This window comes from Doryrhamphus excisus, linkage group LG20 (genome assembly GCF_037039965.1).
Source record: "Doryrhamphus excisus strain RoL-2023G ecotype Guam linkage group LG20, RoL_Dexc_Guam_v1.1, whole genome shotgun sequence".
NCBI classification, from domain to species: Eukaryota; Metazoa; Chordata; class Actinopteri; order Syngnathiformes; family Syngnathidae; genus Doryrhamphus; species Doryrhamphus excisus.
The window spans coordinates 9,783,270-9,805,084 of NC_136376.1; the positions used below are offsets into that span (position 1 = coordinate 9,783,270).

The window sequence follows — 21,815 nt, forward strand, 5'->3', positions numbered from 1 at the left end:
TAATAATTTATTCTTATTATAAATTTATAACGCACTTTACATCAAATAAATTATCTTAAAGTGCACATATAGCAGATTGCATAACACTTTATGAGGTCTGTTGTTTACAAAGTGCTCCTGAAAAAAGGGACACGGGCATATAATAATAATAATAATACAAATAATAATAATAACAAATAATATAAATAATTATCAATTTATTGTTATGAATTTATAACGCCCTTTACATCAAATAAATGATCTTAAAGTGCACATATAGCAGATTGCATGACACTTTTACAGATTTAATAATTTCGTTATTTGATGTGGTCTGTTATTTACAAAGTGCTCCTGAAAAAAGGGACACAGGCACATAATAATAATACAAATAATAATAATAACAAATAATAATAATAACAAATAATAATAATAACAAATAATAATCAATTTATTATTATAAATTTATAACACACTTTACATCACATTGCATGACACTTTTACAGATACAATAATTCCAGCTGGACTGTTATGTGTAAAATATCGAGTGTGGCCCCCCCGTCAATTTTGTTAAATCAATGCAGCCCGCCAGTCAAAAAGTTTGCCCACCCCTGGTATAGTATATATCTCGCCCAGCACGGCAGTCTAGGCTTTTTGCTGAATGGTCAGCGTTGTCTTCTAACATTACGAACAAAGGTCCTGTTTTCCAGCCCCGGCGCAAGCAATGTGAAGCAAAATAAATACTTTAATGTCTGCTTTTCACCTTGACATTCTCACTTCACTTCTCATTTTAAAGCAAGGTATCAATTTCTGAGTAAAATATTACAAATCAAATGTATCATATGGTTATATCCCTATTTATATTCATATATACTGATATTCATATGTTATATATGAATATAACTGAACTTTGACACCCCTGATGTATGTCAAACTCTCAGCTTCGTCTTTCTTTGCAGTATAAACACCATACAATGTATTCAGTCTTAGATATGACTCCTAAACATTTTCTAGATACATTTTCACTACTCCTTGATGTTCACACAGAAACACATCTTTTGCCACATTTTCATAAAGCCAACACATTTAATTCATGTAAACATTTTAACTACTGAAGAATATAAAATAATTACAAAGCAACAGACTACCTTCAGAATACAGTGTGTCTCTAGTTAAATGTTTCTAGCTTACTAATTATACCTTCTCATTGAATACCTCCATAGTTCCTCCATACAGAGCATCTATCTGGATAATTAACCCATGTGTAAACGACCAGTAATTAACTGGGTTTGGAAATAGTAACCGAAGAGTGTATCCTACATTTACATGATATTTTCAACCTGACTCACTTGGGGGCTTTGATTTGTATTCAGTCTTGGGGAGACTGCAGCCCCCTTTTTAAATGACCTTGATGATTTTCTCAAAGTAAAAATGGAATCAGAGCTTTTCGATACTTTGGGTAGTTCTTGAATGTCTTCTTGTAATACCTAGAAAACAGCAACCCAAACAAACAGTCAGTTGATCCGATACATAGTGTAGTTGATACTTCCTAGTACAGTAAAGTCTCGTTATATCAATATTGTCGGGAGTTGGAAAAAATATCGATATAACCGGACTGTCGATATATCCGATCCTGCGCCGAACTGCATTAAAAGTGGGCAATAATGCACTAAGAACCAACTGCGTTCGTGGTTTCTCTCCACGAAACCATGAATGCCAGCATGTACATATGAAAACCAGTGATTATTGCAAGCGATAAAAAGAATACAACACAATTAAATACATGTATTTGTACGCTTGTGTCTTCGTTGGAATAGGTGTGTATGCTATGTCAGTTGGTTCTTCTGTTGCAGGCATGTGTTTGGCCAGCTATGTGGGGCGGGTTGAGCATGACCTGTGAACCAGGAAATGCGGGAATCGGTGTGTGTGCTGTGCTCTGGTGGTGGAAGTGTGAAAAATAAAGTTGACTGGAAGCAGCCGTTCGCCGTGTTCTTTTTTGGTATTGAAATCCTTAAGCAAAGATTGATTTAAGCTGCTTTTGTATCGATATAAGCAGACCAAATTGGCTGGCGGGAGATGAAAAGGGCATCGTAGTAACCAGATTATCATAATAACCGGGTATCGTACTAACGGAGCTAATTATATCATAAAAGACTAGAAATTTGCCGGGAAATAAAAATAGTATCGTAGTAAGCAGTAATTCGTTATAACCGATATCGATATAACGAGACTTTACTGTATTTCCATACCTGTGATGGTATATGGCTCTTGGTCCAATGAAGCATGCAGTGAACACCACAAATGCAAGTGATGGAAGGCCCCAAGTGGCCATGGCGTAACCAAACCACTCGAGAATTTCTCCAAAGTAATTTGCAGCAGACACATATTCAAAAAAACCACCTGCGGGAAAATAGAACACCTACAAACGACTCCACACACAGCAGATACGTTGGGTTCCTGCACGTGTTTCTTACCTGTAGGGACCTTATAAATGGCTTCCCCGGGTTTTCTTAACTTACGTAAACTGTAGTCACTGTGAATATTGATGGCCATCCCGATGTAAAACAGTAGTACACCTAGAAGAAATACACTTTAAAGACTCATTGAAGAACATTTGTATATGTATCACTGGCGGCTGCTGGTCAATCAAGGAATAAATTAATTTATTTATATGTAAGTTCTAATATCTGTTTAATAGTTTAATAGTCTAATAGTCGTTTTTTCACAAAGACAAAGTCTCTGTGGATCGGTAAAGTCTCCAGATCAGTTTTAAAACAACAGATGCTCAAGCCACCTCAGATGGCTCCTCTCAGCAGCGGTTCCACTCCGAAAATCTTACACAAGCAGTTCACTTTGTTCTCGATGGGGGGAGTGTGAACCCTAACCCCAAACCCTAAACCTAACACTGTCATTGTATGCAATTAGCAGATCAACGATTGTCATTATATAGTCAGCGCAGTGTCAAAGCATCGGTGTCCAGCGCAAGGCAGTTATATCCATCGTGAGCGCAGAAATCGATTTGTGCACTAACGATGGATCCATCTCGGGGCGCAGCGTTATCGATCGATCACGCAGATCCATCGTTATCGCGTAATATCACATGCTTTGACATATTTCGCAAACACAGACGTGTGCAGACGTTATTGCTCTGCAGGATGCATTTTTAAATATGATCCTCCAATGTTTTTTCACAAACCCACCAATGTAGACGCAAACGTCAGACGTCCGCTCATCCATATGAGCACAATGCAGCAAGTAGTGTCCCTGCACGAAGCCATTCACGGAGCAGAAGAAGCCCGCCCCTAACATCACACTCTGTGGCAATGGATTCCCTCTGATCAGGAGTGAATAGATGAATGTTCTGGGATGGGGTGGAATAAGTATTTGGAAAATTTAACCATTAATACACTTTTTCCAATTATATCACAAAGATGACATGGCAGTTTTTTCTTGGACTATATATAACTTCTTAGCCTAACTGTTGGCTTACTAAATATCAAAGCAGCCCTCAATTGAAAAACATTTGGACACCCTGGGCATGGAATTAATGTCACCCATATTGTCTCACTACTTCTTACTGAGTAATACAAATGCAATATAATCAATATGCAATCATTAGTCCATATAGTTTCTTTCATGTTATATGATGTAATGTTCCAAAAACAGAAAGGGATATAATTAAAAATTAGCCATGTTGTTTCTAGTATACATACTGTATGTAAATCTGATATTACTGCATTAATACTGCATTTTTGCATATCCCACAGCTTTTTCTTTACCTGTGAAAATAGTGCAGGCAGAACGTTCCAAGCAGTAGCATCTTCCCCACACTGGAAGGTTTATGTGATGTGAGCATCAGAAGCAAAGGGACCAGAAGAGCTGGTGACTCCTGAAGGAACCAAGCCAGTCGGGCTGGGACCAATTTGGCGTGAGGAGTTTGCTCCATGTGGCGGCCATAGCAGGTTTGGTATTTCTTGTGGCGGTAGAGATGCCACAGTCCTGCCAGGATCATCCCGATGCTGAGATAGTTGAGCAAATTCTCATTGCAGTCCATGCTGCCTTTGTCTGCTGTGAAGTGCTTTAAAGCGTCAAACAGCCACTGTGGCTACTCCCAAATGCAGAGAGGCGTGTCATAGCATGAAAAAAACGGAGTTTTGTGTGTGTAAATACAAACAAAACACAAATTCATGTTTAGCGTATATCTGTCTCAACCAGCTACTACTAACATGTTCAGTATCTTTGTCATCATACATGAATTATTGTAAAACAATATATATATATATACACTTATAGCAGGGGTCTCAAACTCAATTTACTTGGGGGCCACTGGAGCTCGGGTCTGGGTGAGGCTGGGCCGCATCAGGTTTTCCAAAAAAAAAAAAAACGCATTTATTAAAAACAAAAAATTTTTAAAAACTTTGCTTTGGTTCCAATTTTCTACAAGAAAAGCTCTGATAAAACATTCCACTGTTCTCAAATATCTTACTTTTTATTTTTCTACACAAAATAAGATGAAAAATAAATAAATCAAGAATAAAGAAAATCAATCAATCAGTAATAAATAAATATAATAATAATAATAAAACGGCAAATAATAAAAACTTAAGAAACCACATATAGTTGGTGGGTAGACTTTCAGATTAAAATGAACAAAGCATTATTAGAGCCCTGTAGACATGACAAAACACGACTATAGTCACATTTATACTCTTTTTATTTACAACATATTGCGCAACTGCAGGGTCTTGAGACACATGCAAACTCGCAAACTAGAGAGCTAGCGACCTAAACGGTAGCCTTCAAGTTATTTCCTTTAAACTTAAATAGCCAAAAACTTACCACTTCCACACGGATAGGGAGGATAACTATTAACAGTTATTTAACCTTTAACATGAACATTAATCAAACGTAATAATTTTTTTCTGGGTACATGATACCATACAGCATCCATATCAAACTTGCGGGGGCCGCACTAACATTAAACTTTCATATCAAGGCGGGGGCCTCAAACTGGTGTCCTGCGGGCCACATTTGGCCCGCGGGCCGTGTGTTTGAGACCCCTGACTTATATATTATGGACGGTGCATACTGATGATGATCAAGAGCTTCAACTGTTCCTGTTTCCTTGTTAAGGAAATATAATTAGGTTTCAGCTGATAACATTCAAAATGATCTCCATACTGAAGGACACCAAAGAAAGATAACCAGTTTTTCCAGATTCTAGCATGCACTCCCTTGCACTAATCAAAGTGTGTGTTTGCTCCCCACTCAGTGACATTGTGAACGTGTGTGGGAATTGTTTGTGTACAGCAATATGTGACCTTTGATTGACTGGCCAACAGGCTACATACAGCAAGGGGTGAGCAAACTAAAGCCCGGGCGCTACATCTGGCCCCCTAAGCGTTGGAATCTGGTCCGCCAGTTGCTTCCTGAGAATTATATTGAAACTTTTAACATACAAGCTGGTTACATGACTTGCAAATAGTCAGAGGCAATATATTGTCAATCTGAGACAACCATTTGATGGTTTAAGTAGCTTTTCACACGCAGTGATTCAGACAACTACCTCACCCATGTGTCAAACAAACACAAGTCAAATATGTGACACGGCTTAACCCACCCACTGCACTGTATTGTATTGTATTCACACTGCAATGTATTCAGTACATTTAAAAAAAATAAGAGATTGTGTTTTTATTTTCAATCAAGCCAATATATACTATCTACGTAGAATAGTCATAACATTAAAATTAAGCTTTAAGGTGTAATATTGGCACTATAACTGTTTACTTTATACAAATCAGTACAACATTTTGAGGTTGCTAGTTTAAATTCTATTGTTTTAAATGTCATTTAGTGAGCATTTTTGTGATCAAATACATCATATTCGGCACGTCATCGATGCTGCGTTAAAATAAGTAAATGTTTGTGTGCTGCCAAACCAAAAAAAAAAAAAGACAGGAGACAAGCTTTTCAGTACACTTTACTTGCTTTGTAACATAAATCCTCGGCCTCATCTGAAGACCCTCTTGTGATGCTTTGTCAGTGGAACCTGAGATCAAAAAACTCCATTTAGGGAGTAAGTAGTATATTTTCGGTTAATGTTGTGTGTGTGTGTGTGTACGTTCTCATCGTCCAAGCAAGAAAAAAAAATACAGAAACCCCTCCCCTTGATACTAAAAAGACAAATAAAGATCAATAAAAAAACAAAAGAACAGTGTTGAGGTTCAGGCTTCGTCTCTACAGGAATGAGGCGAGGTGGAAAAAGGTGACCACCACTCCCTGCTGTAGAAAGCAGATAACAGTTGGTGCCATTTGTGACCAACAGATGGGGGGGTTGGGGGGGTCACTCACACACTGTGGGCCAAAGATGATATTTGTGGGCACCAGGTAGGAAAAAGGAGAAAGGATTACACATGTAAAAACGGGGTGAAAAAAAACAAAAAAAAAACAGACCAAGTTCTAAATAAGACTACAAGTGAGAATATGCTTTATGTGTGTTTGTGCAACAGTGATCAAAAGGCACAATAACACAGTGTGTCGTGCTTTACTGCTTTGAAATTAACACCAGAGGTCAAGTGACTGGTGATTCAGCTTTCAGTCTGTGCCCACGGAGTTATAACCTTTATTTTTCATAACACTATTATGGCACAGAGGACGACAAACGTCAGAGGACTGCATCATGTTAAGAGTGGGAAACATCAGGAGTGGGGGACCCTCCTGTACAAAGTAATAATCCTCAAACGGCAGGATGGTGGAAACTGTGCGCTGCCGGGAATATATTGCCATTAAGTCCATGCTGCCATCATAATAGTTACAGCTTGCATTGTGTGTACTTCCACCCTCATAATGGTACACATTTCATTGCGCGGATATTATCAAAGCTGATCAATTCAAAATACAGCTCATAAAATCCGAAATACCGCCCGTTAACAAATTCCAATACAGAATTCATCGTTCTTTGCTACTGATACTGAGATCAAATCCAAATGGAATTTTATCACACACAAAGCCAAAACATTCAATCATCTTTTAAGATTGGACATTTTTAACCAAAACAATAAAATAAATGCAGATTCTTGCTACTGAAGTATTACAATAATAGTTCGTACAATTTAAAAACAAATCTTTATAGTTACAGGGCGACTCCATTTGCAGCTTTTATTATTTTGGTAACGCGCCATGTAGTCTGCTTGTGGGAATTCATATCGATAAAGCAAAGTCGGGCTTTTATGCAGCACTAGTTCACTGGGTCAGTTCTGTTAATAACTAAAAAGCATCTGTGACAACACTGTTGGTGTTGAAATCTACATAGTATTCAGTCAATAATACCACACCTACTAAATCTAGCAAAAGGGATAAATAAGAGTAATCAAATGTGAATAAAAGATAATATGAGAGTTAGAAGTGTGTTTTTGGTTTTGTAGGGGGGGGGTTAGTGATGTCAATGCAGCCCTTTTGTTAGAAACTCCAACACATTGTATGTTGAGTAATGGTAGTTATTGTCTATGAAACTGGTTTATGGTTGGAGTTACACATCGAGCAACACTGCAGTTATTGGTTCCCATGATGATGTGTGGATTCATTTTCATTCCTTTAGTGAGGAAGATTACATGAGCACAGGCCGCCTTGTGTCCCAATGAAGATTGCTTTTCACAATGCTAATCCATAATGAGGTCATAAAAGAGACGAGGAACCCAAAGAGCCCAAATCGGACCCCCTTCCACACATGATCATACAGTAATAATAATAATAATAATAATCCTCATAATAAGCCAAAAGACTATTGCCTTGGCGTGTCCAGGTCCTTCCTGCAAATAGTAGGCGTTGATTGGAGGAGTAAGGTGAGGGGACGGGGGGGGGGGGGCGTGTTTTTAGGTCAGGTTATGGCGATAGATAATAAAGGGCAGGGCTGCTTTTGCTGCAGTGACCCCTGCGATCGTCAACCTCAATGAACGATGAGCGCCCCCGCTGCATAACTCACGGAGCTATCCTGCCAGTTCCTGCACTCGCTCGACTGAGCGTAGTTCAGAAAATTGAAGTTCATGTCTAAACCGTTCTTCCTCAGCTCAGCTACAGCCTGCAAAAAACATGACAACCCAAACAGGGATTGATCATTCATCAATATGGTAAGATGTAGACATCACTTCATTTTCTTGGCTCATGATTGCCATTAGGGCACGGCGGTCTAGTGGTTAGCGCGCAGACCTCACACCTAGGAGACCAGGGTTCAATTCCACCCTCGGTTCAATTCCACCCTCGGACATCTCTGTGTGGAGTTTGCATGTTCTCCCCGTGCATATGTGGGTTTTCTCCGGTTTCCTCCCACATTCCAAAAACACTCCAAATTGTCCATAGGTATGAATGTGAGTGTGAATGGTTGTTTGTCTATATATGCCCTGTGATTGGCTGGCGACCAGTCCAGGGTGTACCCCGCCTCTCAACCGAAGACAGCTGGGATAGGCTCCAGCTGTCTTCATTTTATCAAGATGCTCAATAGACCTATAGATCTCCCCTTGAGCTTCATCGTAGTACGTGTAACGGAACCGCTGACCCTCGTGAGGAAAAAGCGGTAGAAAATGAATGAATGAATGAATGATTGCCATTAAACCTCCTTATAGCTTCATCTTAACAAGCTAAAGCTAGCCATAGCACCATGCAAGAACCATGCAGTTCATGTGTCATTTATAATAATTATTTAGAAAAAAAATTTTCTCCATGTATTTGTGTATTATTATTGTGTATTATAACTTTTGTAGTACTCACATTTAGTAGCACTCCAATCGGGTGACGTCCACAAATGGTGTTGCGGTACTTTTTCAAGTAGTTGGTGAAAGACGTGGGATCCAACTGCTCTATAATGCCCATTCCCTGTACAAATTACCAAGGAACTTAGTTGTGATCGTCTTCAATCCGCCGGTAATATTTATGAGATTTGACTACATAACTACATAACACACGTGGTTACCATTTTATCAAGATGCTCAATAGACCTATGGATCTCCCCTTGAGCTTCATCGTAGTACGTGTAACGGAACCGCTGACCTTCATTGGAAGAATAGAGCCAGCTTTAACAGAGAATGCTCATGAATGCGGTTTTCTTTATTTCTGTTCATCGCAACTCACCCCAGTGGCAGAAGTCCGAGGAGATGATGAAAAGGTTAGAAGGGTCCGCCAGGTATTTGCTAAGCAGCTTCCCGTATTCCTGTTCCTTGGACTCGCTCAGAGCGCCCACAAGCACGGGGACGATGCTGAATTCGTCTTTGTGGCTGACGTAGAAAGAACTCAGTGTTCAGTAAGGAGGAGCGGTCATCTGAAACCAGCGTGCACTTGATGTGTGTCTGCCTCCAATGCAATCAACTGACTCGTTAAGTGTTTCAGTTTGCGGAAATGTGCTTGGACTCCAGCTAAATCATATGTAATACTGCGCTAACGTGATTCAAGAAAGCTAATTAATACAATTTAATTAAGCCAAATAGCAACTCTCTGTAGAAGCACACGAGATTTAATTAGACTTGCTCAATTGAACATGTATTACCTTTCCATGGCTTTAGCAGTGTAAGGCAAATGCATTTCGATACTGTGCTCGTCTTCGTCCGTCTGCATGCTCATCCGCTCAAACAACCCTGTTTTCCAGAGGTCGGCGTAAACTGGAAATCAATCATTTTGATTAGTACACACTACAGTTGCCATCCGTGCCTTTTTTGTGGCTCGAGTAAGAAACAATGATACCCTTCTGGTCGATTCTCAAATCGTACAGAGGTGTTCTATAGACGTCTGCTGGTGACAGGGCACAGCGGGAGAGGGGCACATGGTGAGAGGGTCCCAGGATGAACACCCTACGACTGAAGGGTGATAGACATTGTCTCATTCATAGATTGTGTCAGGAGGATGAAGACAATGTGCAGTGGAACTGCTAAATTCAAAATATACCTCTAAAGTTGTCAAAACATTTATAGTTGTGGATGTACTGTATATGGCTATATAGCAAAACCTTCATCAAAATGTGTCAAGATAGATGGTTTTTAACTCATTCACTCCCAAAGACATATTAATAATTTTTGTACAAGAGGCACAAAGAGTTGATGATGTAACGCTGCAAAAGAAGAGAGCATGTTTGGTGCCGTTTCAAACCGGAAAAACGACCATAAGGTTACAGAAGTGTATTTTATAAGAACTCGGCTTGCATCGCTCCCATTGAAATATAAGATGTACAACAACCAGGAAGTGAAAAGGCATCATGCCGTGTTGCGCAAAGGAGTTTACGTAAGTACAAAAATAGACAGAGTAATTGAGACTGCCCGTTATAATCAGGTGCGCCTTACGGTGCAGAAAATACAGTCCTGACCAGGTTAGTGTAGTTACCGTGGTGATACAGCTGCTTTAAAGGACAGCGACCTACCGAGTCATCAATGTAGGAATGCTTTATTTGGGCAAAATGTAAGGCGCACGGTTTGGCCATATGATGACCGAGACCATGTATGAAAAACAGTCGTACTGTATTTTAGCAATAATTTTAAATGAAATCCGAAAATCCACTATACTGTACTTTAATACCTCAGTAAGAAAGGGGACTTACGTAACAGAGGGGTCAACCTGCTTGTAGGCATGTGCGGCACAAGCACCGCAGTAGGTATACCCTGCATGCCTGCAAACAAAAAACATGCAATTCACACATGAGATGACTTATTATGCCCAGATGATAATTCTCTTCCATTTGTCAATGTGTGATTACGGAGCTATGATGGCTCTGGCGGGTTTGATTGTGGACTGAGCTTGAGACAGCCAGCCTTCTAGTTGTGCATTCAGCTGTGATCCTGAAAAGGAAGGACAAAAACAAAATTGCAATGATGACAATGGAATGAGAATGTATTTATTTTCAATATTATTTACTCATCATAATATTGCCAAACCACTAACAATGGATTACAGTACAAACATAATGTCATTATTGGTGGGACTAGGTGGGGTAAATCCAAGATGGGGGTATTCAAAACATGGATACAGTCAATTAGTAGTCAAAGTCATATGCATATTAATTTTCAAGCATAAAAATGGCTAAAATACAAATACAAGGCATTCTGGCCACAGGGTGTCAGTAATGTTACTGTCATGTTCGGTGAGACATACAAGCAAGCATCAGACTTGATTGGCGGAACAACAGGCCTTTATTCAGTTGATGACTGATAAATAAAACAACAAATGGCAACTGTCATTTTCAAACCACCCTGTTTCTGTCCCTAGCTTCTGGAAGGCCTCTTGGTGGCATCATATACAACTTAAAATAGAGATGGTCAAATGAGCCCAAAGCCTCGGCGCTTGTGCAAGATTTCCTGAATCACACTGCTTCAAAGTCGTTATTCAGAGCTTATATCGTGCCGCAAATGTCACATGACCAATACTGTTCGGAGCGTCATACGTCACAGTGTAGCATTGACGGTTTGGACTGGTGGTTATCATTGCTTTGACTGGTTATTTTGGCGCAAACGTACATATATATAATAACCATCAAGCAATTGAACAGTGTTGTCGAGTTTGTGTGTTTGTAGCCAAAACTCAACCCTAACCCCCGCCCACCACGCTCCCCACCCACAAACGTCGCTCCCAGAGAGAAGACGTTTATCGCAACAAACATGAGCATCAGTCTCATTTATGTTTTAAATGGCTTATTTACTTCTTTTATGTCTACTATATTGGATAATCTGAGTGTAATGGTGATTGTAGGGGTGCTAGTTCATGTCTAGAAGGGCTCTACTAATGTTAAAAGCTGTATTTAGATGGTCATAAATAAGGTTAAATAAGGTTTTCTATGCTCTACCTATAAAAGTATTCAATTTATTTGCGGAAATTCACTTATCACAGTCTGGAACCAATCATGAGAAATGAGGGATCACTGCACTGTGTAAAAGCTTCACATTAATGTTGACATAACTAGTCCCTGAGCAGTATGCAGACCTCCACCAAGGCTTATTTTTTTACGTATATGAAAAAGAAATTGTGGAATGTTTTACGTCTGTTTGTTAGTTAGCAGGCTACTTACTGGTTAATGGAGGATGACAAACAGCTGTGGGGGTAGACTGTTCCTTTAATTCCATAGTAACTTGCATGGTAATAATACACTGCGTCTCCCAAAAAAAAAACTACTGCCACCTGGATTTAACTAAGCAAATAGTCAAGAGCCTTCCATTGGATAATTACTGCATGTTCCAGCTGCCAGCAGACTATTTGGTGAGTCGTTTCTCCTTTGTTAAACAACCATGACGAAGGACAAAATCCTATGATTGCAAAAGACGTTAGGTCTGTTTCAGAAGCATCAAATTATTGGCATGCATCAAAGGAGACTGTCCAGGGCATCATGAAAACATGGCAGGACAGTGGGGACAACTTTGTTCATCTCCCGCCATCAATACAAATTCTTTTTTTTTTAATCTATGCAATCCTGACAGAAATAAATGTGACATTACAGAAGCTTGAATGTGTGTCATTATAAAAGCTAAAGGTGGCCCAGACAGTGTATATTTTGTATTTTTGTGACTTACTGACAGCTAATGTCTGATGATGTGGAGTCTGCACCACTAGTAAAAAATAAAGGGATACAAATAAATACAGTTAAGGTTTCTTTCTATGTAACACAATGAGACAGGTTGGCATTATTGCTGATCTAATGGACGTCCCAGGAAGAACAAACAGCTATCATTACAGTGCAGACAGACAGGCTTAAAGGGATAACAGGCAAGCGGCTAGCTGCTGAAATGGAAATGGGGGGAAGGGGTGAACACGAATACTCGGTTTATGTGCCCTACCTAGTTCTTTGTCTCTCAGCGGGGAGTATTTGATAGCAGAACGTAAGTGACAGTTTCACACACAAGACAAAAGGAGCCCAAAACAACACTGCCATCTTTAGTTTAAAGAGTTGCTGCTATGATGTTTCATCTATCCAGCCGGGTGGTTGCTGGGCCAGCAAGTTCTGTAACATTCGTCATGGTGGCATTCTTTCCATTTTCCATTATAGCGTTGGCTGCTTTTTGGAAATGCTAAACATTTTGCGGGTGAGACATGAACGCGAATAAACAGCAGACACTGCAGAGTGACAAGCAAGCAAAATAAGGCAATATGCTAACTATAGTAGCTCCAGAGCTCCATCAGCTGAATTACATCCCAAATGGTAGCTCGCATTGAAATTGCTCTTTAAAAGGGCTTTTGTTCTCACTGGTTGCTGTCACTGGACATTACACGCAAAACGAGACGCTAAACAAACTCAAAGGATAGCGCTGACATAGCAAGAAATGGAAAAAAAAGCAGCTATCACAGTGTGCTAACACGGCCGGTGCTGTGTTGACAGTTACCCGAAGCAGAGTACCAGCTCCCGGCGTGACTTGCTTCTCTGCACACCACTCGGTTGGACATCTTGGTTCCAAAGCCGCCTATTTTGGTGTAGTTAAATCTTGCCAGGTGGTTTAAAATAAGGTTGTGTGCCAGTGTCAGCAAGCACAAGTAGGAAGTGACTGTTGTGGCTAACTTGCTCGCAGAGAAAAGACAAAGAACAGTTGCACTGGAGAGAGACTGTCGGCTGGCAGGCAAACAGGCTAGCAGGCTAACACGCTAGCAAGCTAACACGCTAGGTCTTCCGTCAGCTGCTTGCTGGCCAGTTGAAGTCAGCGATAGAAGCTAACAAGCAGTCTGCTGGTCAAGTAGAAAAAATCACAACATGGCAAATTCAACTAATAAAATCAACAATAATCTTTCGCATCCTAAAATTAAGAGATAGTTGATATCGCTAGTCGCTCAAGACTATGAAGAACTTTGATTGGCTGTGTGATTAACCGAAATTAAAGAGGTCAAGTGGGCGGGGCCTCGTCCGTGACGTATACACACACACACACAAAGTCAACCATTCACTGCACTGTTGTGTCATAAAGTTGTGCACTTTTTCATATATTTATTCCTCCACTTCTTGTTACTTCTTAGTATTATTCTGCCTCATCTGTTGTCTGCTAACTTCTCTCACATTTTTCAATTGATTCAAATCAATCCAGCTTCAAAGTGGCCAGTGGTCATCTCCGAATCTGATGATCGCTGGTTCAAATCCTCAATTGGCAAATAGAGTTGAGCACATTTCAGGGCATATTCATTCATTCTACACTTCAGCATTTACACACATTTTTTATTGAAATTGCTCCATATTGGACATCTTCTGCAAAAATATCAATGCTAACAGCAATCATGGCATTTTGTGAAGATCATAGCACAAACCAAGCATCCATTTGGATTGTAATGCTTCTCATAACTTCTAGGGGGTGCATTTCCATGATATATATGGAGTAATATTGCAACATATTCATTCATTCATTTTCTCCTCAAATAATATTTAGCATCTTGAAAAAGACAAGGCCCCAGTAACTCAGTTTGTAAAGTCTTTTGTGGTTTTCAATATTCAGCATAGGAGATCCTACTTTAATTTGTATTTAGACTAGAATTTACATACTGAATATAGAATATACAATACTGACCTATATGTATATTGTTTTTTTCACACTACTATACAGTTAAATTGAAAATTTAACTTTTAGAAAATTTTGAAAATGTCACTTATTTCAATAAATCAAGTAAAAAGTAAAACTTATTCTATAGATTACAACACACCCGAGCATGTATATATTAATTTCTTAATCATTTTGATGATTATAGCTTGTAGCTAATAATCATCCAACAAAAATGTCAAAAAGTTCAATATTCAACATATCAACATATTAATGAACTCCCGGAATCAAACAACGTTTGATTCACATGCACACCACGTAAAGTATATTTCAAAATGTAAACGTCATCGCATAAATTATGCTTTTAATGCGAAAGCCTATCCGGAAGTTGCTCTTGTCTCAGCCTTGCAGCAAGAGGGCGGGGTTTAAATGTGAAAGCGGAAGTTTGTCACTGCTTTCAGAAATTAATGCACTGAACCGTGGCTTCATTCCGTCGATAAACAACGAGAACCGACGTGGAATTTGTTTCCGATAAGTTATAATATGTCTTTTTAATGTAGAAAAGCTTATAGTTGGGAAAAAAACAGTACTACGTTGTATAGATATGTGTTAGCTGTAATGGTTTAGTCCAACTTTACCGTATTCTGTGAAATAATATGCTAACATTTATAGCGAGGGAACTGTAACGAGAAGCTAATGTCGGTCAAAACAAATAAAGGCAAAGACAGCACCGAAGTGGTTAGAAACTACCACAAGCAGGCGTTTGAGTACATATCCAAGGCACTGAGAATCGACGAAGATGACACAGGTGTGTTTATGGTGTCTATGGGTTGCTAGCTAACATGTTTTGGTGCATGACAGCTCTGTAAGAAGTCTTGTGTGCTGACAGGGGAGAAGGAGGATGCGCTGCAGTGGTACAAGAGAGGGATTGTTGAACTCGAAAGCGGCATCGCAGTGAAGATCACGGGACAAGGTATGATTTGAACAAGCGATCACATGAAACTGGAAGTTGTCACGCTAACCCAAATGTTTGTCAACAGGAGAGCAGTATGAGAGAGACAAGAGACTTCAGGATAAAATGATCACCAATCTCACCATGGCAAAAGATAGGCTTGCTCTTTTAGGTAGGAGACTAATGTGCTTTAGGGTCAGCCAACAATAAATGTAGTTGAGTAGAGTAAAATGCTGGGTTGCTACCACGTGACCTAGAGGCAGTCGCATCACTTTTGCTCCACCCAGTGTGAGTGTGCATGATTTGTTGCATAAAGACATGCAATAGTTCAAAAAGTTGCAAGATGTTATGTTCCATTACAGACATAATAAATGTCATAGATGAAAATAGCACTTTTCTAGCTGCGTTCTTACACCAATACATTATTTTATGGTCATTGATCGTTTCGCAGGCGGCATGGCGGTCGAGTGGTTAGCACGCAGACCTCACAGCTAGGAGACCAGGCTTCAATTCCACCCTGGGCACATCTCTGTGTGGAGTTTGCATGTTCTCCCCGTGCATGCGTGGGTTTTCTCAGGGTACTCCGGTTTCCTCCCACATTCCAAAAACATGCTAGGTTAATTGGCGACTCCAAATTGTCCATAGGTATGAATGTGAGTGTGAATGGTTGTTTGTCTATATGTGCCCTGTGATTGGCTGGCGACCAGTCCAGGGTGTACCCCGCCTCTCGCCCAAAGACAGCTGGGATAGGCTCCAGCACCCCCGCGACCCTCGTGAGGAAAAGCGGTAGTGAATGAATGAATGATTGTTTTTTATTGGGGTGTAGTGTGTGAACATTAATAATGTTAGACAGCTCTGATGACAGCAACTGGGCATGATATCCTGATCTTAAATATATTGTTCTTACTTGGAAAAATGTTCACTATTGTTTGTAGAAGCCACACTGGCTTCCAAAGACAGGCCCCAAACCCGGAACGCTTCAAATAATACTGTGCACCCAGCAAAACCTCCTCCTAAAAGTCAGCCTGCCATAAGAGGGGTGTCTAAAAACATCAGGCCCTCCACAGCAGGCAAACCACCTTGCAGAACTCCTGATTTAAAGGTAAATTGTATTACATATTACGCTTGTTCCTGCATTTTTCTGTTTAAAGTCCTGAAATGATTTTTGTGATGCTTAAGGTAACCCCACGGGCAGGGAGAGCTCAAAAACCGCCTCAGAAAAGGGATCTAAAAAATTTCAAGAATGTGGACAGCAAACTGGCTAACATGATCCTGAATGAAATAGTTGACACGTAAGTCCAAACAATGCGATGCACTCTGGAGGAAGGTACTCAATGGAGTCCTTAAAACCTGTGTTCGTTTCAGTGGCGTGTCTGTTACATTCAATGATATTGCGGGCCAGGATCTGGCCAAGCAAGCACTTCAGGAGATTGTCATCCTTCCTGCCTTAAGACCGGAGGTAAACGGCTAATAAAAAAGCGAGTCATGTTTACCGTAACATGCACTACATTTAATGATGTATTTATCTCTCGCTATGTAGCTCTTCACTGGTTTGAGAGCTCCAGCCCGAGGCTTGCTTTTATTTGGTCCACCTGGAAATGGGAAAACCATGCTGGTGAGTCAAGGACAGTCTGTTCTAATTTGCAATTACTTAGGAAGGAACCATTTTTGTTATTGATCATTGCTTGAATCACAGCTTGACTTCCCCCTTACCAGGCCAAAGCAGTAGCAGCGGAGTCCAACGCCACTTTTTTCAACATCAGCGCTGCCAGTTTGACATCTAAATATGTAAGATGATGAGGGATGGGAGAATGTCTGTTTTAATGATTTGAGCTCCTGGTTTGATGCCAGTGTTGTACAGCACTGCCCGTTGCAGTGGTGTCATATCGGATGTCTCCGTGGATATAGCAGCTCCAATTCCCATAGCTGACATCATGGTCTTGTTTAAAGTTGAGACTAAACAACTTTCCAAGCAACTAACGGAATTGTAAATCAATTTCGAATTCCCTAAATCCTGTCTCTAATTTTAATAATAATAATAATACGTTTTATTTGTATAGCGCTTTTCAAAATACTCAAAGACTACAGAAGAACGGAGTTGAATAAAAGCAAGTAAACAGAGTAGAAGACACACCAAAATACAACATTCATTGGTTAATACACAGTTAAAACATGAGAAAAAGCGGGGCGGGGCACAGCAGTCAGATATAAAAAGTTAGACATTAAAAACAGATTTAAACAGGTGGGTTTTTAGTTGTTTTTTTAAACTGGGAAGGTCAGGGCAAACACGGAGTGAATGGGGCAAAGAGTTCCAGAGGGTGGGGGCAGCGATGGAGAAGGCTCTGTTTTTTGATCAATTAATAGTTTCTTCATGTTTTTGTTCTACATTTGATGTCTTTTGCTAATTCCATTGTGATCTCGTCAAAGGTTGGAGAGAGTGAGAAGCTTGTCCGAGCTTTATTTGCAGCTGCCAGAGAATTACAGCCCTCTGTCATCTTTATTGGTTGGTACTGTAACACTTAGGATGGAGCCTTACAAAGAGACCTGTGTTTATTATTGTTGTTTGAAGGGCGAAATTATGTTTTTGTGTGTTCGCGTGCAGATGAAGTTGACAGCTTGCTCTGTGAAAGGCGGGAAGGAGAGCAGGAGTTTTCACGTCGTTTAAAAACAGAGTTCCTCATTGAGTTTGATGGGGTGAGTGCTAGTATAGTTCAAAAACTGCACCGCAGAGCCACTTAACTGATGCTCCACATTGGTGCTTTTTGCTGTCAGGTGCAGTCTGGAGGAGATGACAAGGTGCTTGTCATGGGAGCCACCAACAGACCTCAGGAGCTTGATGAAGCGGTACTAAGGTATATTATTTACCCCTCATTGTCGCATTATGTTTTTGCACATTCAAAGATGTACAGTTTTGCTTTTGTTATATCTTATAGGCGCTTCGCCAAAAGGGTGTACGTGGCATTGCCTGATGAGAAGGTATTTGCTGTTCCTACCAAAATCAGCGTCTTTAAGCAAAATCTTTCAAATGTTACATTCTGTGATCATTTCAGACAAGGGCCACACTTATGGAACACCTTTTAGCAAAGCATGGGAGTCCACTTAGCAAAAACGAGTTGAGCTGTCTTGCAAAGTGAGTGTCACAAATTCACCACGTTTACATTCATAACTTTACATCATAATTTCATGTCAAACCTGTCATTCTTCCCAAATGACAGAGCAACCACAGGATATTCAGGAAGTGATCTGACATCATTAGCTAAAGATGCCGCACTTGGACCAATTAGAGGTAAGAACTTTACACATGGCGAATATTTCATACAAATTGGATTTTTTTAATAAGTCTGTTAGCTGACTAAATGTTGATAACAACAGAATGGAAGACATTAGATTTTTGTACCACATAACAATGTGCAGCTTTCTAAATTCTAGATTGGCAGCATTAATTAAATGGATTCAAGTTTGTGAATTTATGAGGACTAACCTTACATGTTGATAGTAGAAGAACATATTCATTCATTCATTTTCTACCGCTTTTCCTCACAAGGATCGCGGGTTGTGCTGGAGCCTATCCCAGCTGCCTTTGGGCGAGAGGCGGCGTACATCACAGGGCACATATAGACAAACAACCATTCACACTCACATTCATACCTATGGACAATTTGGAGTCGCCAATTAACCTAGCATGTTTTTGGAATGTGGGAGGAAACCGGAGTACCCGGAGAAAACGCACGCATGCACGGGGAGAACTCCACACAGAGATGGCCGAGGGTGGAATTGAACCCTGGTCTCCTAGCTAGAAGAACATGTTATTTTAGTTAATTTTCAGTTTTTTAATTGGTAGTTTGTTTTATGTGTGTACAAACCCCAAACAGCAAGGGGTAGATTTTCCCTTATGTTGTAGAAAAATTGCCTTATTTTCAAATGCAAATGCCGATGTGTGAAATTCAAAGTGTCTCTGACATAAAATATCAACTTTGCATACGTATATATATGTTATAAATTGTTAGTAATTGTGTTCTACATTGTTCAGTTTTTGAACGCAAATGTTAAATTTGCAAATACTACATTTATAGTTCATGGCACCACACACGACGAGCGAGCTCTTGCTTTTCAGTCTTCATCATCTTTATCAGGGTGACACCTCTCTGATCAAGCAGTAAGAGCAAACTAACGCTTCTCAAGGTAGATTGTCGACTTGGGTCAATATATTTTTCATTAAAATGGTAGTCATGCTAAAATGTGTTGCTGCTGGATGTTTATAATGTCTTGAGTGATACTGTAAGTTTTTCTTTTCCAAAAGAGGAAGGACAGATATTTAGAACGTTCTAAAAACTGTCTTAAGTTCTGACGTTTTACATGTTCTCCTGATTCCTGTACAGTATCATCAACATCATTTTAATTGCAAAAAATGTTCTCTTTGCACAGAATTGGGACCTGACCAAGTCCGGCACATGGCTGCTAATCAGGTGAGTTCCCTCTGTTACAGATGTTATAGTTGTCCATGTTCACTTGGACGTTCCCCTCTGTAATTTCATTTTCTCATTCACAGATGCGAAACATCAAGATGAAAGACTTTGAGGATTCCCTAAAGCGCATCAAGCCCAGCGTTAGCCCAACGACTCTCAATATGTACAACCAGTGGAACAAGGACTTTGGTGACACGACTGCTTTTTGAATGTAATTCAGCTGTATAGCAAAAAATAAATAAAATAACGTTGACCCTCCCGCAGGGGTGCACGGCATTCTAGATCTTTTGACAAACCTGTTTAGGTTTCCTATATAGATGTTTGACTTGGAATTACTATGTTTAGATTTCCTGATTTATGGGAAAGACAACTTTTTTTTCATTCAGAGTTTCATTATATTTGATTGAAACACTTTGCAGCACTTTTCTTAAATATATAGTTTCAAGAAATGGTCTGCAATTGAGTATTTTTTTCTTGCCACAAGAGGGCAGCACACAGCTTTAAAGCCTTGAGTTTGCCCCAATGACAGTAACTTGCATATGTTTTCACTTCACCAAGCTCAGTGGCACATTCAGGTGATGGAAAATGTAGGAAAAACGGATGTGGAAGTAGAATGAAGTTGTAAAACCCAATGACACTTTGCTTTGTTTACCACTTTTTATAGTTTCACTGTAAAATGATGATTTTTAATGATTGCATTTGTATGAATCTGTGTTAAAGCATTGCAGAAACAGACTACCGCATATGTTTTTGTATCTGCATCTGGAATCAACAGATTTTTTACAAACGCAGATATATCGAATGCTGTGGAAAGTCTTGAAATAAATAGCCTCTTCTCCAATGTTGACATTACAATGAAGGATGAAGTGTGTGTCACGTGTGTGTTCATGCACCTACGTGTATGTGTGAGTATTTTGTAGATGAGATCAGACCAGTGATAAGTGAAGTTATGCACTTCCCTGATGGAGACCCCATGACCAGCCAAAAGCTAATCTCCGGGCTGGTGAGATGAAGTCTTGGTCTGAATGGTTGTCTATACTGTATGGGCATTTTATGGCGTACCCCATCTTTTTCCCAGCTTTGCCTGGGATAGGCTCCAGCTCACCCATTAACCCAAACAGGATAACCGGTATACAAAATGGATGAATTGAGTTGACATAAAGTGTCCTGCCGTCATGTGTCCCTGTAGATAATGAAAGCAGACACACATCTATGTCCTGGCTGCTCAGTACAATATGGATCAGTCAACAATAATAAATATCAATACGACTTTCATCATTTGTCACAACATTAAGGGTTCGCTATCAAGCAATTTTGCCTGTATAGTTTAAATAAAGCTTTTATAATGGTGGCAGTTTGACACTGGAACTGACTATTTCAAGTATAATGGATGTCTATTGTTTGTGACAACAATAGACTGTATTCCACTATACTTGCATATCCATCCATGTATTTTCTATCAATTATGCTTTTCAGTCCTGGAGCCTATCCCAGTTAACTTAGAGTGAAAGGCAGTGTACACCCTGGACTGAACCTACCCCGCCTTTATGGAAGTCATGTGAGTCAACCACTACCTACATTATGTTCGACTATATATATATATGCATAATGCATTACTTTTATTACACAATACATCTATTTTGTAGATGAGATCATACCAGCGATAAGTAAAGTTATGCACTTCCCCGATGGAGACCCCATGACCAGCCAAAAGCTAATCTGAGATGAAGGTTCTCATTTGCTCGTTAACTGTTGGGGAACCGTTTACTAGGACATAGTAAATGTGTGTGGTCATAGGTCTTTATTTTAGTGCTACTTTTCCCTCTTAAATCTTCAGCCAAATGTAATGTTTTTCCCCACAGGCTCTTCCTCTGGTCAACCGTTGGTGTTACCTGTGGTTCATGTGGTCCAGCAGCTGCATCATCTTCCTTGCAGATGTTT

General features: G+C 39.9%; 3 protein-coding genes across 6 annotated transcripts; 1 reads left to right on the top strand and 2 right to left on the bottom strand.

The window, feature by feature from the left end:
• Positions 1–929: 929 nt before the first annotated feature.
• Positions 930–4,076, bottom strand: srd5a2b (steroid-5-alpha-reductase, alpha polypeptide 2b). 2 transcript variants are annotated; one of them, XM_058058919.2, is made up of 5 exons: positions 3,756–4,076; positions 3,177–3,337; positions 2,496–2,552; positions 2,226–2,376; positions 930–1,463 (listed from the first exon to the last, which is right to left on the bottom strand). In XM_058058919.2, exons 1-5 carry the CDS (start codon positions 4,028–4,030, stop codon positions 1,397–1,399), a joined length of 711 nt encoding a protein of 236 aa, XP_057914902.2. In that variant the 5' UTR covers positions 4,031–4,076; the 3' UTR covers positions 930–1,396. The 2 variants fall into 2 exon arrangements, with proteins under 2 accessions (XP_057914902.2, XP_057914901.2); XM_058058918.2 differs by having other exon boundaries at positions 2,451–2,552.
• Positions 4,077–5,930: 1,854 nt separating this feature from the next.
• memo1 (mediator of cell motility 1) lies at positions 5,931–13,811 on the bottom strand. Of its 2 annotated transcripts, none has more exons than XM_058058976.2 (9): positions 13,323–13,811; positions 10,712–10,793; positions 10,556–10,624; positions 9,709–9,821; positions 9,515–9,626; positions 9,103–9,245; positions 8,945–9,021; positions 8,743–8,847; positions 5,931–8,056 (listed from the first exon to the last, which is right to left on the bottom strand). In XM_058058976.2, the coding sequence occupies exons 1-9, from the start codon at positions 13,381–13,383 to the stop codon at positions 7,925–7,927; spliced, it is 894 nt and encodes a 297-aa protein (XP_057914959.1). In that variant the 5' UTR covers positions 13,384–13,811; the 3' UTR covers positions 5,931–7,924. The 2 variants fall into 2 exon arrangements, with proteins under 2 accessions (XP_057914959.1, XP_057914958.2); XM_058058975.2 differs by lacking the exon at positions 13,323–13,811 and adding an exon at positions 12,017–12,491.
• A 1,073-nt stretch (positions 13,812–14,884) lies between these two features.
• spast (spastin) lies at positions 14,885–21,190 on the top strand. Of its 2 annotated transcripts, none has more exons than XM_078799378.1 (16): positions 14,885–15,264; positions 15,330–15,429; positions 15,497–15,580; positions 16,344–16,510; positions 16,588–16,700; positions 16,774–16,867; positions 16,949–17,023; positions 17,125–17,196; positions 17,836–17,911; positions 18,011–18,102; positions 18,181–18,260; positions 18,342–18,384; positions 18,459–18,538; positions 18,624–18,694; positions 19,834–19,874; positions 19,958–21,190. In XM_078799378.1, the coding sequence occupies exons 1-16, from the start codon at positions 15,256–15,258 to the stop codon at positions 20,081–20,083; spliced, it is 1,323 nt and encodes a 440-aa protein (XP_078655504.1). In that variant the 5' UTR covers positions 14,885–15,255; the 3' UTR covers positions 20,084–21,190. The 2 variants fall into 2 exon arrangements, with proteins under 2 accessions (XP_078655504.1, XP_057914295.2); XM_058058312.2 differs by having other exon boundaries at positions 15,346–15,429.
• The last annotated feature ends 625 nt before the right edge of the window (positions 21,191–21,815 follow it).